General features: G+C 40.2%; 1 protein-coding gene and 1 non-coding gene across 8 annotated transcripts in view; both read left to right on the top strand.

The window, feature by feature from the left end:
• Positions 1 to 1,423: 1,423 nt before the first annotated feature.
• Positions 1,424 to 14,502, top strand: part of pdlim5a (PDZ and LIM domain 5a) — a 39,253-nt gene continuing 26,174 nt past the window's right edge. For 6 of the 7 annotated variants that reach the window (XM_052068633.1, XM_052068635.1, XM_052068636.1 and 3 more), the window contains exons 1-3: positions 1,424 to 1,581; positions 2,938 to 3,076; positions 9,505 to 9,656. In XM_052068633.1, the coding sequence (XP_051924593.1) occupies positions 2,978 to 3,076; positions 9,505 to 9,656 (251 nt within the window). In that variant the 5' untranslated portion in view covers positions 1,424 to 1,581; positions 2,938 to 2,977. Of the gene's footprint in view, positions 1,582 to 2,709; positions 2,736 to 2,937; positions 3,077 to 9,504; positions 9,657 to 14,502 lie in introns of all 7 variants that reach the window. The other variant, XM_052068634.1, reaches the window with a different exon arrangement.
• Positions 6,795 to 6,866, top strand: trnag-ucc (transfer RNA glycine (anticodon UCC)). The gene has a single exon. It is a non-coding gene; the product is annotated as a tRNA-Gly (tRNA).

Here is a 14,502-nt window from a genome sequence, read left to right on the forward strand (position 1 = left end):
GAAGTAATTGTGTGTGTGTGTGTGTGGGAGGGGGGCTGGTAAGCTTTGGTCATTAAGCTTGCGGATCTGGAGAGGTGAGCATATGGGACTGAAATAGATTGTTGAATAGAACAAAGGGACAGCCACAGGGTCTGAGGTTTCACGATATGGCACACTCTTGTCCTGGGTTTGATATTATTTACCCGTGGTCCATCTTTTACACCCATCGGCACAGTGAACACTTTAGACAATATGGATAATCTCTCAAATATAACAAAAAAAGTACAATGAGTTTATAGCCTAGAAAGCATATCTCCGCGGGGCATTGAATGCATGAAGTTTTGTCCCATCTGTCACTGTAAATATAGTGAACGTTAGCTGTATGGTGGTTTATCATTAGCACCCAACCTGTATTGTGGACTTTGAAGTCAGTGTCTTTTCTGGGTTTTCACAGTGTATTAAGTAAGTCTTAATTTAAGATTGTGTGCCTTCAGTGTACATGAGCTTTGTTATTTAAAAGAAAAAAAAGACATTGCTTTAGTCTCTCTTTCGTTCAATGTGACAGTTTAACAGTACACTTCGGTTGGATCCGACGAATAAACATCTTGAAGCACTTGTGCTCTGCTTCTTATTTGGCGAGTCCATGTCCTTTTATTTCCTCAAAGTGATGTTGTATGGTTTGTGTCCATGATTCCTTCACAGAGAGAAAGTGAGAACAGGCGCAAACAAAGTGCGTTTTAAAAAGTCGAAATGTCTTCATAAAATAATGTTTTTGTTTGTTTGTTTTTAATATGGTTTTCTGGATCACAGATTTTCACATATTGAGGGTCTGGAATTTATGCCTGGGGTTTTTACTGTATTGGGAGCAAGTGAAAATCATCTGATTACGTCAACACCTAATTTCTGAGTAAACTCCACTGATAAATTTGTTCTTTCCAGGGGATAAATAATCTATGTCTGTTTGTACTTCTGTATTTTATATCTTCAATGTTGTTTCACCAAATATCTTCAAATATCCAGTGCTTATATAACACATTAACACCAATGCAATTCATTAGCCCATCTATGGCGATTTGTATTGTTTTTCAGCATTACGTTAACATCCGTCTTGGGACAGATCTTGCAATAACTCAATAAGAAGTAAATCAAGCCAATTATTGGCCGGGGATGAAGAGACTGTCTGGAGTGGATGGACTCTTGTCTCTATTGAAAGAGTGTAGTCTCAGTCCACACCAAAAATATCCAGATGAGAGATAAACTGTCCCCTCTCTTTCCCCTCCTCGCGCCCCCTCGTCATTTTCCTCGTGTGTGGGACTCCCAAACACTTTTCCGTCATATCATCTTCACCCCCCCCACCCCACTCGTCCTTCCCAACCTAACCTCTCATCACCCCCTCTTCCCTCACTCCTCGTCCTCTCTCCCCTCCTCCACCTTTCTCCTCCCCTCCTCATATATATAAGAGTATTTGCTCCCCAGTGCTCCCTCACACACATTCAGTGTGTTTGCTGGGAAGGGGATAGTCCAAGGACGCCAGGGGATTATTATACTGCCTCCACCTGCCTGCAAAGGAGCTGTTTCCCTCTCTGGGGACTTATAAAAAAGGTAGCGTGATTTTTAATAGTAAAATAAATAATGCTTTTAACCATGTATGAAAAGTGCTTTATAAATAAAGTTTTATTGATTGATGACATTTGAAGTTATGCTAGAATGATAAAAACGTGCATTTCTGAAATGTATTCCAGGTCCCGTTCTACAATTAAATTAGATTTATATGTGAATCTTGTGAGATATGGTGTTCATAGTTTTCGTCTTTTTTTTTGTTTTTTTGTTTTTGCAGGGAAGATACTTTTATATTTCTTCTCAACAATATATCTGCATTTTTCCCCAAAGAAATGTATTATCCAATTCATGCATCAATTTTCTGAACCACGTATCCTCACAAGGGTCGTGGGTGTGCTGGAGCCTATCCCAGTTGTCTTCAGGCAGTAGGCGGGGTACACCCTGAACTGGTTGCCAGCCAATCGCAGGGCACACAGAGACAAACAACCATTCACACCTAGGGACAATTTGGAAATGTTCAATCAGCCTGCCATGCATGTTTTTGGAAAGTGGGAAGAAGCTGGAGTACCCAGAGAAAACCCATGCAGGCAAGGGGTGAACATGCAAACTCCACACAGGAAGAGCTTTGCGCCATGAGGCGGATGTGCTCACCAGTCGGCCACCGTGCCGCCCAGAAATTTATTAATAAATAATAAATGCTTGTTTTAGTGCAAGGAATTATAATTTTATTTTTAGTCTTAGTATTTTTATTTCAGCATTTATTTACTTAGTTTTTTATTATATTTGTTATTACATACAGTAACTATTTTTACTTACATTTTATTTTATTTTACATATCTTATTCTTTGATTTATTTCTTGTTATTTAATACAATGTAATTCAATTTCAATGTTTTTTATACACTTAGTTTTTTCCCTAATGTTAATAAGCACTATTCTTGTAATTTTTTTTACTTTATATGTGCATTGTAACTAATTGTGGGCAAAATATTACTTTTGAAATGATTTCATTCACATTCTTTAAACGGTTAAAACATATTTTATATATACTGTATATATATATATATATATATATATATATATATATACAGTATATAACTTTTTACTTAAAGTATCTTTTCATTTGAATTTAATGTCTTAGAAAAATTATTTATGTATTTTTATTCTATAGGTTTGCATTTCATCAACTATCTGGAGGTATAGCATTTGTTTTGATATTTAAATTTCAAATTAAAAAAAAATATTTTGATAAAAAAAAAATTACATATAAATAAGAGAGGGTACTTATTTGTATCAATCTGTAAAGAAACAAGTTCATGTGTGATTTTCTTTCCTAATTTGCGGAGTTTGTCAGAATCCTACTCCCCTCTTAACAATATGGAACTCTGCTTTTCTTTAGCACCTCCGTCCAACATAACAACAACCAGCACAAGGAAACCATGAGCACCAACTACAACGTCACTCTCTCTGGCCCGGCCCCCTGGGGCTTTAGGCTACAAGGCGGAAAAGACTTCAACCTGCCTCTCACCATCTCCAGGGTAAGAAGCCCCCCAAAACACTACTACCATTTTTGGGAAAAACCACAACTATATATATGTATATATATATATAATGTATATATATATATTTCATAGAAACATAATTAAGGGAATATGAAGAAATTCTAGATTTTTATAGTCTCCTTACTGTATGAACTGTCGTATTTCTATGCTGGATGGGCCCCCTAAGGGGCGTGGCCTGGTGAGTGACATCAGAAGCCGGTTAATCCATATGTGAGCATATGGACTCTACTAGAACTGTAATCTTTCGAAGATCATTGCGCAGGGTACATGTTTACACTTTGAGAAACAAGTTTCCTGTTTCTGTGCTGCTGTTTTGGTTTACAACAAGGTGTGAACAACAGTTTCTAGGAACAGTGGTTATTACAGTTGGTACCTGTTTTCATCCTGATGGGAGATTAAAAATGAAGCGTCCAAAATGTTCCCCAGGCGATACCGTGGTTCATTGCTTGCACCCACATAATATCCTTTTTTTATCAAGAGACTGTTTTGTGGGGTTTTGTTTGGACAAGGTTTTATAGTATTCTGTTAACTGTGAGGCCCTTGCGTGTGTGAGAGGCGAGCCACTGTCAAATGGATTTTTCAGCCATTTATTGGGTGCTGCGAACAATAAAAAACATAACACACTCATGCAGGAGCTGCTGTCCAGACATTCACACGCAGACTCGCAGGTCCCGCCTCTTAAAGACACATGCAGGCAAGCAAACACCACGATTATTTTCCGTACAATTTTTGCCCGCTCAAATATGTTTGCAATGTGTTTCAAAAATGTGATGTCATAATTATAAATGTGTGTTGAACGGGGGAAGGGCTAAAACTATAAAATAAGTTCCATATCTGTATCAGCAATTGCCGGTGGGACTTGAATGTGACTCGCGACAAATTGTGGGTGCACTGTATTTGAGGGTCACGTTAATTTTTTTCCGAAGTGGATGCTGTTCGAAACAGCTCTCAGTGTGATAAAGTACACATGCAGTTCTGATCCAAATTTACAAACGCTCCAACAAATGACTAAATTTGGCAGCACGCAGGCGAATGGCAATGTGAACCCGATGATGAATGACTGGCCCACTCTAATTCCAGTGCCCCTCGGGGCCTCTTTGGGTCCCCATGTTGAGTTATTATTACTTTGGATGTGATACTTTTCCCACTAACTGAAGCCATGTGATTTCTTTTTCATCTTTTAACCACAGTTGTGTCTTTGGATTTCTATTTGTTTGTATGTGCTCGTGTGTGTGTGTCTGTGATAATGGTGCTGTGTGGTTTTCCTTTCCAAAGCACGTTGCGATGAAGTGAATCAAAACCGGGAATGTGCAGTTAAAAAGCGCGCGGCCTTGTACTGTTATATACGATGAGAGTGGCACAGGCAAACCTTGTTCCACTCATAAATGCGGTGAGCACCCTGTTTATTGTGGCAGACACATTCCAGACGCATCCAAACTAACTAAAAACAATGACTCAGAGGAACCATTTAAAAGCACTATTTTACAGTTTAACCCCTCCCACACACTTAAAATAAAGTTAACATATAAAAAATACACTGTAAATGTGTAACCCCCTGGCCCCCAGAGAATTGCATAAATATAAAATTGATAGATTACAGTAATTGTTGTGACGGGAAGTCTGCGTGTGAGTGACTGGATGTGAGCTGTAGCCAACAGCAGCTGCTTCATGAGAATGCTCATCGTGTTTGTTTTATTGTTCTATATTTTATCGATTATGGGGGGGGGGGTAATGTACAATCAGTCATTGATTTAAAAAAAATGCATATAATTTATTTTTCTCAAGGTTCTGAATGTGTGTTTCCATGCCATGAACCTTGCTGTCCAATATTACATCTTGCTCAAGGATGCTAGCTCGATCCTCTTGAGATTTCAATTTGCCAGTGGCGTGCAGTCAGGGTCTTGAAGCCCTTCTCTGCTGGCCCACACACAATCAGAAGTGCTGACCTACATTTATAATTTGACTTAGTGCACACGCATGTACCTTTAAGAGGCTGGGCCTTGTGAGGTGTCGTGTGATGTTGCCCAGTTTGCATGTGGGTGTCTGGAAATGAGCTGTGGCAAACAGCAGCTTCTGTGTCAGTGTGCTTACTGAGGTTTTTTAAAAAAATGTATTTATTTATTTTCTTTTCCTATCTCGGCATTCAATAAAATACTGAAAGGTGCATTGTAACCTGGGCTCTCTGTTCCCATGTGTGAGGCTATTACAGTCAATAAGCATACTGTAAAATTGAAAAGTAACTTCAAAGAAACAGGGGGAAATGCTGTCAAACAGAAAATGTGGCTTGAACACTAGATTTTCTGTGACAAATATTTTACATGTTCTCTCTCTAAAATAGCCTGTCGACTCCAGCAAGAACCGCAGAGTATTAAAGTCATAATTGCCTGATTACTCTGAACACAGACCTCTGAATGGTAAAGTACGGCTCAACAAAGAGCGTTCTTATTAAAGACAGGACCGGCGTCAACAAATCCAAATTTTTTTCAAGTCGTAAAGGCAAAACGGCAGTTTGCTAAAACGTGAATATAACACGCTGGTATTCACAGGACTGCATGGTTGGATTGTCGAGGTAAAAAGCAGACATATGAACACACGGCATACTTGTTCAGAGTACATGTGAACACATTGTGCATGACTGGTCGGTCATCTGTGTCACACACCTCCTAAATTGAGGTTATGATTGTCAGATTGGCTTTTTGGTTTAAAATATTCTCTAATAGGCTGGATTAAGGGCGGCCCGGTAGTCCAGTGGTTAGCACGTCGACTTCACAGTGCAGAGGTACCGGGTTCAATTCCAGCTCCGGCCTCCCTGTGTGGAGTTTACATGTTCTCCCCGGGCCTGCGTGGTTTTTCTCCGGGTACTCCGGTTTCCTCCCACATTGCAAAAACATGCATTGCAGGCTGATTGAACGCTCTAAATTGCCCCTAGGTGTGAATGTGAGCGCGGATGGTTGTTCGTCTCTTTGTGCTCTGCGATTGGCTGGCAACCGATTCAGGGTGTCGCCCGCCTACTGCCCAAAGACAGCTGGGATAGGCTCCAGCACCCCCCGCGACCCTAGTGAGGATCAAGCGGCTCGGAAAATGGATGGACGGAGGCTGGATTATTTATTATTATTATTAATGTTTTTTTTATAACTTTGAAGCATCATTTCATCTACTTGTTGATTTTAAAAAATCATTCCATATTTGAATGGAAACAACATTCTTGTTTACAAATTGAAATTGAAAGACATTTTCCTTCTTTTTTTTGCAGGGTCTTAAAATACAAACTGCCATGAAATGATAAACATTGATCAAATTTGGCTGCAAACAGCATTGACAATCAATCAGGTGTTCTGACGTTCAAAGCGATAGTGTGTTTGGGAACCTTTTGCTGTGTCATCACGTCGCTTCTTTTGCTGGAAAGTTTGCATTGTTCAGACCACTTAATTGTATTGGAGCGCTCCAAAAATGTTAAACTCTGCCATGTGGAGGGTCCATATAAATTGCTCAAGGTGCAAATGAGGAACTATAATAATTATAGTAAAGATTTACCCTAATAAATGGTGCACTAGGAGAAGAAAACCAAACCCAATTGAAACTTATAAAATGAACACAGATGTAGAGTATAGGTATGTAAATACACACACCGTGCGTACGCCTTTGGCTCATGGCTGATCCACTCACTATTATTTAATGTTTCTCAGACTTTGTAGCATTGGTGGTGTAGTGGTAAGCATAGCTGCCTTCCAAGCAGTTGGCCCGGGTTCAATTCCTGTCCAATGCAGGACTTAGCTTAATTTCCCATGCAGAAATTTGAGGCTCGTGTACACCCTTCAGCATGCTGTCAGGCTTGGCACACCGCCTCAGAAAACATGGTGCTAGTTTGTGAGCTACACACGCATGGATAATCTCGGCATTAATAAATCCTACCTTGCGTCCATGATCAGAAGAGTGCTGCTTTTGTTCTGGTATAACAGCGGCTTAATTTATGAGCAGCGCCTTTGCTCGCATTTTGGATATAACGCCCGACAAGTTGAGCCAGCGATGGCGAAGGTTTGAGAGGAGGCATAGATCCTCATTAAAAATACACGGCACAGCATTGTTTTTCAATGTCACGTGTGTGGCATGTCCCATCTCAATCTGTACACTTTTACTTGTTCCTGAAATGTTCATTGCACACGTGCGCCTCTCTGCTTGGGCACATTGGAGGTGCCACGAAACTTGCGTAAGTCTACTTTTTGTAAAAAACGCCACTGTTCACATTGTTTGTCGTTTATGGTTGTCCCCTTGCAAAGTTTTGCAAAGTATTGTGTCTTTGTGTCCCCGTCGTTGAATGTCGGCCTATTTTCCGGAACTGAGTTTACACGCGTTACATCTCATTGGACCCAACATGGACGTAATGTTGTCACAAAAGTGTAATATATTAGTAAAGAGGTGTATTTTTTCTGCGTCAATACATTTTTCCAAGCTAAACTAATTAATTACTACCAATCAAGCCACAAATATAAATCTAATGAAGCCTTTAAGCTTGACAGATACTAATCCTGTTTTAGTTTCAAATGTGAGGTGTTTTGAGTTGAACTATTGTCAAATCAGAGCAACTTCCTCTCAGTGAACACACGAGTGATTTAACGTGTGCATGTGTTGGGAAAATATGACTATAAATGGTCGATGACCACAGAGCATTAACACTAATCCCATTCTCTCTCTTTTTTTTTTTTAAATCGGTGCTTGAGTGTCTTGTCTTGAATACACTATGTCGGGTCATTTCTATATGTGTGTGAGATAATATTTCAGAAGGGTGAAGAAAAGCTAACATCTCTTCTATGCTTTTTATTGTGGATGCCGTGGGATCAGATGGGTTATTTGCAAGGGGAGAGGTTCGCGTCGCTAAGGTGTGGGTGGTCCCTTTTCATCGTGTCAAAGGAAACAAATGACCTCACTGCCACTTTAGACCCCTCTCAGACCCTTTGTGTGGCAAGAGAAATACCAGAGCTACACTTGCACAGTACGTAAAGGCTGATAAAAGTCGCTAAGCCAACATATAAGCAGAATAAAGCTCTTTTTTTTTTTAGGTGTGTGTGGGGGGTTTGGGGGGGGGGTGCAGTTCTTTGGTGTAGTAGACAAGCAATACAGGGTGTAACATCCTTCGCGCGTTACTGTCCGCCCACAGTCTGCTGATAAGAAAGTAGTCTGGTTTATATTACAAAGTGCTTACATAACCTAAGAGTTTGTATCTTGGTGTTGGAACGTGGAAGAAACATTAGCATGTGCTCATGTAATGCATTCTAATTCTTGCATTTGGGACCCATGTGGAATAGATATGAACATGAATATGAAATAAACTGAAATACAATCATTTCTAGCACCCAAAAACCACCACACCTTTGTTTTTTGGGTTTTTTTGGTTGCCTTTTTTTGTTCTTAAAAAGAAACATCACACTAGATTGTATCAAAACATCATAAAAGACAATGTAAATAAATAAACAGATTTTTTAAAGGTGTAAAAACTGTACATATTGAATTTTTTGTATGTTGGCCAATTAGTCTGTATTGTATGTCAACGTCTGGACATGAGTTGTGGCCTAAAGCAGCTCCCTGCGAGTGTTGTCATTTTTCAATGTGGCTCAATGAACGGTGTAAGCAAACATCGAAGGCAACACCAAGCGGTGTCAGGTACGCATACAAACCAAGACTTACATGGTGTTTGTCCCAAAGACTATAAACCGGTTTGTTTCTGCGTACCGCCTCATAAATCCGGCGTCACCTTTTTAACAATTCCTTTTAAAGGGTGCGTTGTCATTCATGCCTTTAACTGGTTCGAGGCTTACTGGCTGTTGCGCTCGCGATTGAAGGTAAGATGCCGAAGAACCTTCCTTCTTTCTTTACACTCCTGCCATTTGTAGGGTCTTTGAAAGGGCAAAAGTCTTAACCTCTTAAGGATTCTGCTTTGGATATTTGTTGGCTATATTCTACCTCACATTGTTGTACTTCAGCTGCTTTTATATTTGAGCTCGGTCTTTCGCTCATCTGTCAAACCTTGTGACTGAACAGGTGAAGATTGCAAGACGAATGTTCAATCAAGTGTCGTAGTTTAGGCTTGCATGATTGTTTTAGTTTCAGTACGATGATAGGCAAAAGCTTTAAGGTTATGCGCATCATAGTTTCTGTGTATTTGCACATGTCTTTAAGAGTCTAGGTGTGTGTCTGTGTGTGAGCTGTGGACATTCTCATTTTGTTATACAGTCTTTCCGATGCATCGCAGCACCCCAAAAATTAACCATATGTACTGCCGTGATATTGTAGAGGTGCGCTAACAAAGAGCTATGATATGGTTAAACATCCAAGCTTGGTTGAATTTGATCATTTCCAGACAAACCCATATGTCAATCAAACCACTTGTCCTTATCTCATTTGTGCAGCTGAACGACAGCGGTAAAGCGGCCAAAGCTGGCGTCGCTATCGGAGACAAAGTTCTGTCCATCGATGGCATCGCCACTGACGGGATGAACCACCTGGAGGCCCAGAACAAGATCAAGAACTGCACGGGCAATCTCAGCCTCACCCTACAGAAGTAAGTGTGTTCAGGATTAAATGCTATCTCATTTGGGGTAGGGGTGGGGTGGTGGTGGTTGGGGATGGGGGGGGGGGGTCCAAGTGCTTTTTACAACGATTTCATGTGTAAAGAGAACTTGTAGCCATTTATCACAATGGTTGATGGAAAATGTATACAATCACGGATGGAGTTTTGTACGTTCTCACATTACTGTAAGTCTCACACGTGACTGATTAATGACTTTTTAGTCTGTTGATTATGTTTATGTTTAGGGGGGGATAATTGCTTTTTGATTAAATCAAAGTCAAAGGTCACATCAACCTGGGATAAGCGAAAACAATTATAGTCCGATCGGACATAGTCCATGTTGAAGAATAAAATAATGGGGCATAAAAGGTATAGAAGAGAAGCACAAATAAATAATTTTAGAACAACCACAGAGTACGCTGCTTTTTTTAAAAAATAGTGTAGTTATCTTTAAGATTATTTTTGCTTGGATGGTTGTGGGGATGAGAAAATCCCATCTACTGTCTTCCAAAATGCTCAGACGATCATGCGGGTTATGTTCCAGACCTACCCGCCAAACGGGACCCTTTTGTTCACCTTCTTACCACTGTGACATCCTATAAAAACAATTTAAAACACACTATTTGAAATATTCCTGACGACGTGTTCTCGCGATCGTTGCCAAGGAATGAAAGACATCACCGTGAGGACACAAAAGCGAAAAAGAGCTGCTCGCTTGTACTGTTCTCAAGATAAGAGTCAAAGCCTGCTTGTGTCGAGTTTTGTAATTTCCAATTGAAGTTTCGTAAAACTGAGCATAGAACAACACTCACAGGCATGTATGATCCCTGCTCTGTGGGAACAACAAACATTAAAAGAACAAACCGTATTACACTGATTCTCTTATGCTTCATTGTTTTAAGCAGACTTTTGTGTTGCGGCACAACTTGCTACTACTGTACACTGAATGTGTGCAACTTAAATTTGAATTTTGCATGTGTACTGTATGAACCGTGAAATATAATAGCGGTTCATTCAACAGTGTTGGTCGATGTACTATTTCTGCTGAAAGCTCATGGAAGGGTGTTCTTACTTTTTGGCATTTAATGAATTCTGTCATTGATCAAACAGATCCATGTTTTATTAGAACAAGGTGGTCCGAGTATCATTTTTATTAACACTGTGATCAAGCAGTCTGATTGGGGACAGATGGCTGCGATGTATGAGCCACCAGACTTTTCTGTTAGCGTTGCTAGGCACTCGCTGGCAGCGCCAGACGAGACATTCTGTGTATTCAAACACGGTCATGCCTTGGTCAACATCTGGACTTTAGAGTTTTACATGCGTCACGGAAAAGGTTTCCGTTTGGTCTGCGACTTTCTGTTAGTTTGACATGTTTTGTAACCTTTCACCGTTGTTTGTCCGTTTTGATTGGGTTTGATTTGGCAGATGTAACAGTAAGAGGACAAATTATGCAATGCGGTATGTGAATTTAAACTGGACATAGGTTTTTATTCCCTTTTCAAATATAGAGAATGGCTTAGTGAGAGGGATGTGAAGGGAAGGGTGGAAAAATGAGTGAGGACAACAACGAATTGATGAACAGGGGGGTGACCGCGACACGGCCGTCCTGACCAGCTGCACGGGCACACGTGCGCTCTGCAGATCGAACCACGTCTGCAGAGCGCAGAAAATGAGTTGAATTTGGCACTGAGAAAACAAAGGGGTTTAAAACGTGTATTTAATGTGTCCAATTTTGGATTGTGCTTCAAATTGTGTGTCTTCAACCGCTAATCTTTGATCACAAGTCACGACACCAAGAGCAACTAGCAGATCAGCATTAGCCGCTACTGTTAGCTGTCGATTCTACTATTCTCACGCTTTGCTTTAGCTAACTACAGCGAGCATAATGCCATTTGACTTCACATAAGCCATTTTATTTCCAAGTACCGGTATTTTTTTTGTCAATTTCCAAGCTGTACAGTCCCCTGAGGCATTTGTAGGCTACCATTAGACTAATTATCAACTCATCATGCTAGGTTGTTAAACGAAAGACATGGGTTTGTAGCAAAACAGACTAGAAACAACATTGAGATCAGAAAATGCACAAATAAAAAACACTCAAGTTGATGGAAAACACATTTATGCTCTTACAGATGGCAGGCAGCAAGGGTCAGGACATTATGCTAATTTCGGTGCACAAATCCAAATAAAACGAGTTGACCTACTGATTTTTCCATTCCCGCCATGGTTGTCATTCGAAATTGAATTTGATGAGATACTTATAGTACAGTGAAAGCAGCTGCTGCTATCTTGTTACACTGATACACATGTGGCATGCACATGTCTGGAGTTAATATGCAATTTTTATTTTATAACCACTGTTCAGCAACTTCCCCCCGTCTTAATCATGAACACCCAAGTTTGGTTCGCATTCAAAATTAGGGAAAAAATACTTCTTTTAAAAGGCCAACAGGATATACCCACTTATCAATGGCAATACGCCCCCACCCTATTCTGGTTCAGTTGGTTATCTTGTGTTTACCATGCCACTTTAACCCTGAGTCACACTACAAATACTTCCATGAAAAGTAATTAGAGGCAGCAATTAAACACATTAATCAATATTAATTAATAATGATAAGTTTGCTGTAATGGAAACTGTTTTAAATTGTGAACAAAATGCATAATAAGACTCCTTTAAAACGGCTGAAAATACGTTTTAGAGATGGGAGGGGGGAGTTTTGAAAACATGATCAATTTTCCGGAGGTTCACTATTAACTGATACTGTATTTAGTTAACCCCCCACCCCCACCACCACCTTGGAATGTAACTAAATGACCTTTTATTATTCAACATTCTTTCCTTTTTTTTTTAACTAAACACTCCATTCACCTCAGGAAGTCCTTTTAATGGGCTTGCATGCATGTGCAGATTTAATGTTATTTGGTGCTAAGGCTGTTAAAAAATGAAACAAAATGAACCTGAAGCACCTTGAGCTCGAAGGAGACGTGACAGTATGCAGTAAAAGAATGCCCGCTTTGAGTAAATAAGATTTCACACAAAGAACAAAGCTTTGGAAGTAGCTTTTAAGATGAAGGTTTGTTTTGTTGTTGTTGTTTTTTCAGATCTTCCCTGTTGAATGGAGCTCCAACCACATAATTACAGTGTTGATCTTTATGGCACAGCGCATCAATGATGGACTTGTCACATGCGTCTCATGAAGCAGGGTGGGGGTGTAGCCTGCTCATGTGGAAAGCCACAATGACAGGCCACAATAAATCATGGATAGGCACAATCTGATTTTTCAGACGTGCGGTAACGGCGGATTTACACACGGGGACTTGGTGTTGCCTTCCTGCGGTAGCGTTGGTTTACAGACCTAGCATACGACTCAGCAGTGATGCTAAGCTCATGTCTCGGCACTCAACTCCCAAATACTCTGTGTTTGATATTTAGAAGTGTCTGAGCGGTTTGGAGTACCATTTCTTAAGTAGTTTATCTCCTTTCATCCACCCATCCATTTTCTGATCCGCTTTATTCTCACAAGGGTTGCTGGGGGTGCTGGAGCCTATCCCAGCTGTCTTCGGGCAGTAGGCCCAAAAACCCACGCAGACCCAATGAGAACATGCAAACCCCACACAGGGAGGCCGGAGCCGGGATCGAACCCGTACCTCTGCGCTGTGAGGTCGACATACTACTCGACCGCCAGTTTCTCTCCTTATGTTGTCAAAATAGTTTTTTTTTCAACTCCCTCGGATGATACACACATGGTAAAAATTTGGTAAACAAAAAGAGAAAGGGTAAGACACCCATCGTTATGATTTTGATTGAGTGAGATATTGGGGATTTATTCAGCACAAAAATCAGCAACAGACATCCACTTTGGAGCATTTACAACACAACAGAAGCAAGATATTCTTCAAACATCGCCTTGGATTTTTTTCATATGTTGTTGGCTGCAAGAATGATTCATGATGAATGCATTTCCCTCCACTCGGCTAAAAACCATCATCTTAAAAACAAAACAAAAAATAAACGCATAAGAGTGAGGCATACTTTTTCACATTCATCATTAGCTAATTTAGCAGTTTTATTTGGGCTCCTCATTTTACATTGATAGCGTAAAAGTTAGTCTTTACTTAAGTAGAAGTATAGACACGACAAGACGTCTACGCTTCCAAATTCTGATTCAATGGCTGCACTTAGGGGTAAAAAAACTGACTTTGAACTTTGCTTCAGTACCTGTAAGATACCTGTAACTTAGCATACCGGTAGTTTCCCTCTTGTCCCTCTCATAGTGATCTTACTGAGAAGAATGTTGGGGGAAAAAATCACATTACACATTGTAGGTTGTTATTTTAGAACTAATGAGTAGTGACTCAACTTTTATGCTATCAAAACAAGCTTTGTCCAAACATTGTGAACTTTCTAACAAAAAAAAAATCAAAATTAGCTTATATGCTAACAACTGATACACCTTACCTGTATGTGCAATTTAATATTAAACAGAGTACAAATGCCTTTTTTAAAGAGGGGCGTGGGGGGGAAAGTCGTGAGCCGGCAGACAAGAAAAGTAAGCAAGTAAAGTAGAACTACCCGGAAAAACGACTTGAGCACAATAACAAAGTATTTGTACTTTGTTACTTATCACCACCGCACTTGTGTTGTTTTGTCTGTAACGTGATGCACCGGGGAAAAATGCATTGTTAGTCCTCACGTAAACACAGATGAAGTTTTGTTGAGTAAACACAAAGAAACTCTTTGGCGCATTAGGACAGTACAGAGGTACCATTGCAATAGAGACTGCACGTGAATGCTCACTGCCAACTAAGTATTGCGCGCAACCTGCCCCGC

This window comes from Hippocampus zosterae, chromosome 6, assembly GCF_025434085.1.
Source record: "Hippocampus zosterae strain Florida chromosome 6, ASM2543408v3, whole genome shotgun sequence".
In the NCBI taxonomy this organism is placed as follows: Eukaryota; Metazoa; Chordata; class Actinopteri; order Syngnathiformes; family Syngnathidae; genus Hippocampus; species Hippocampus zosterae.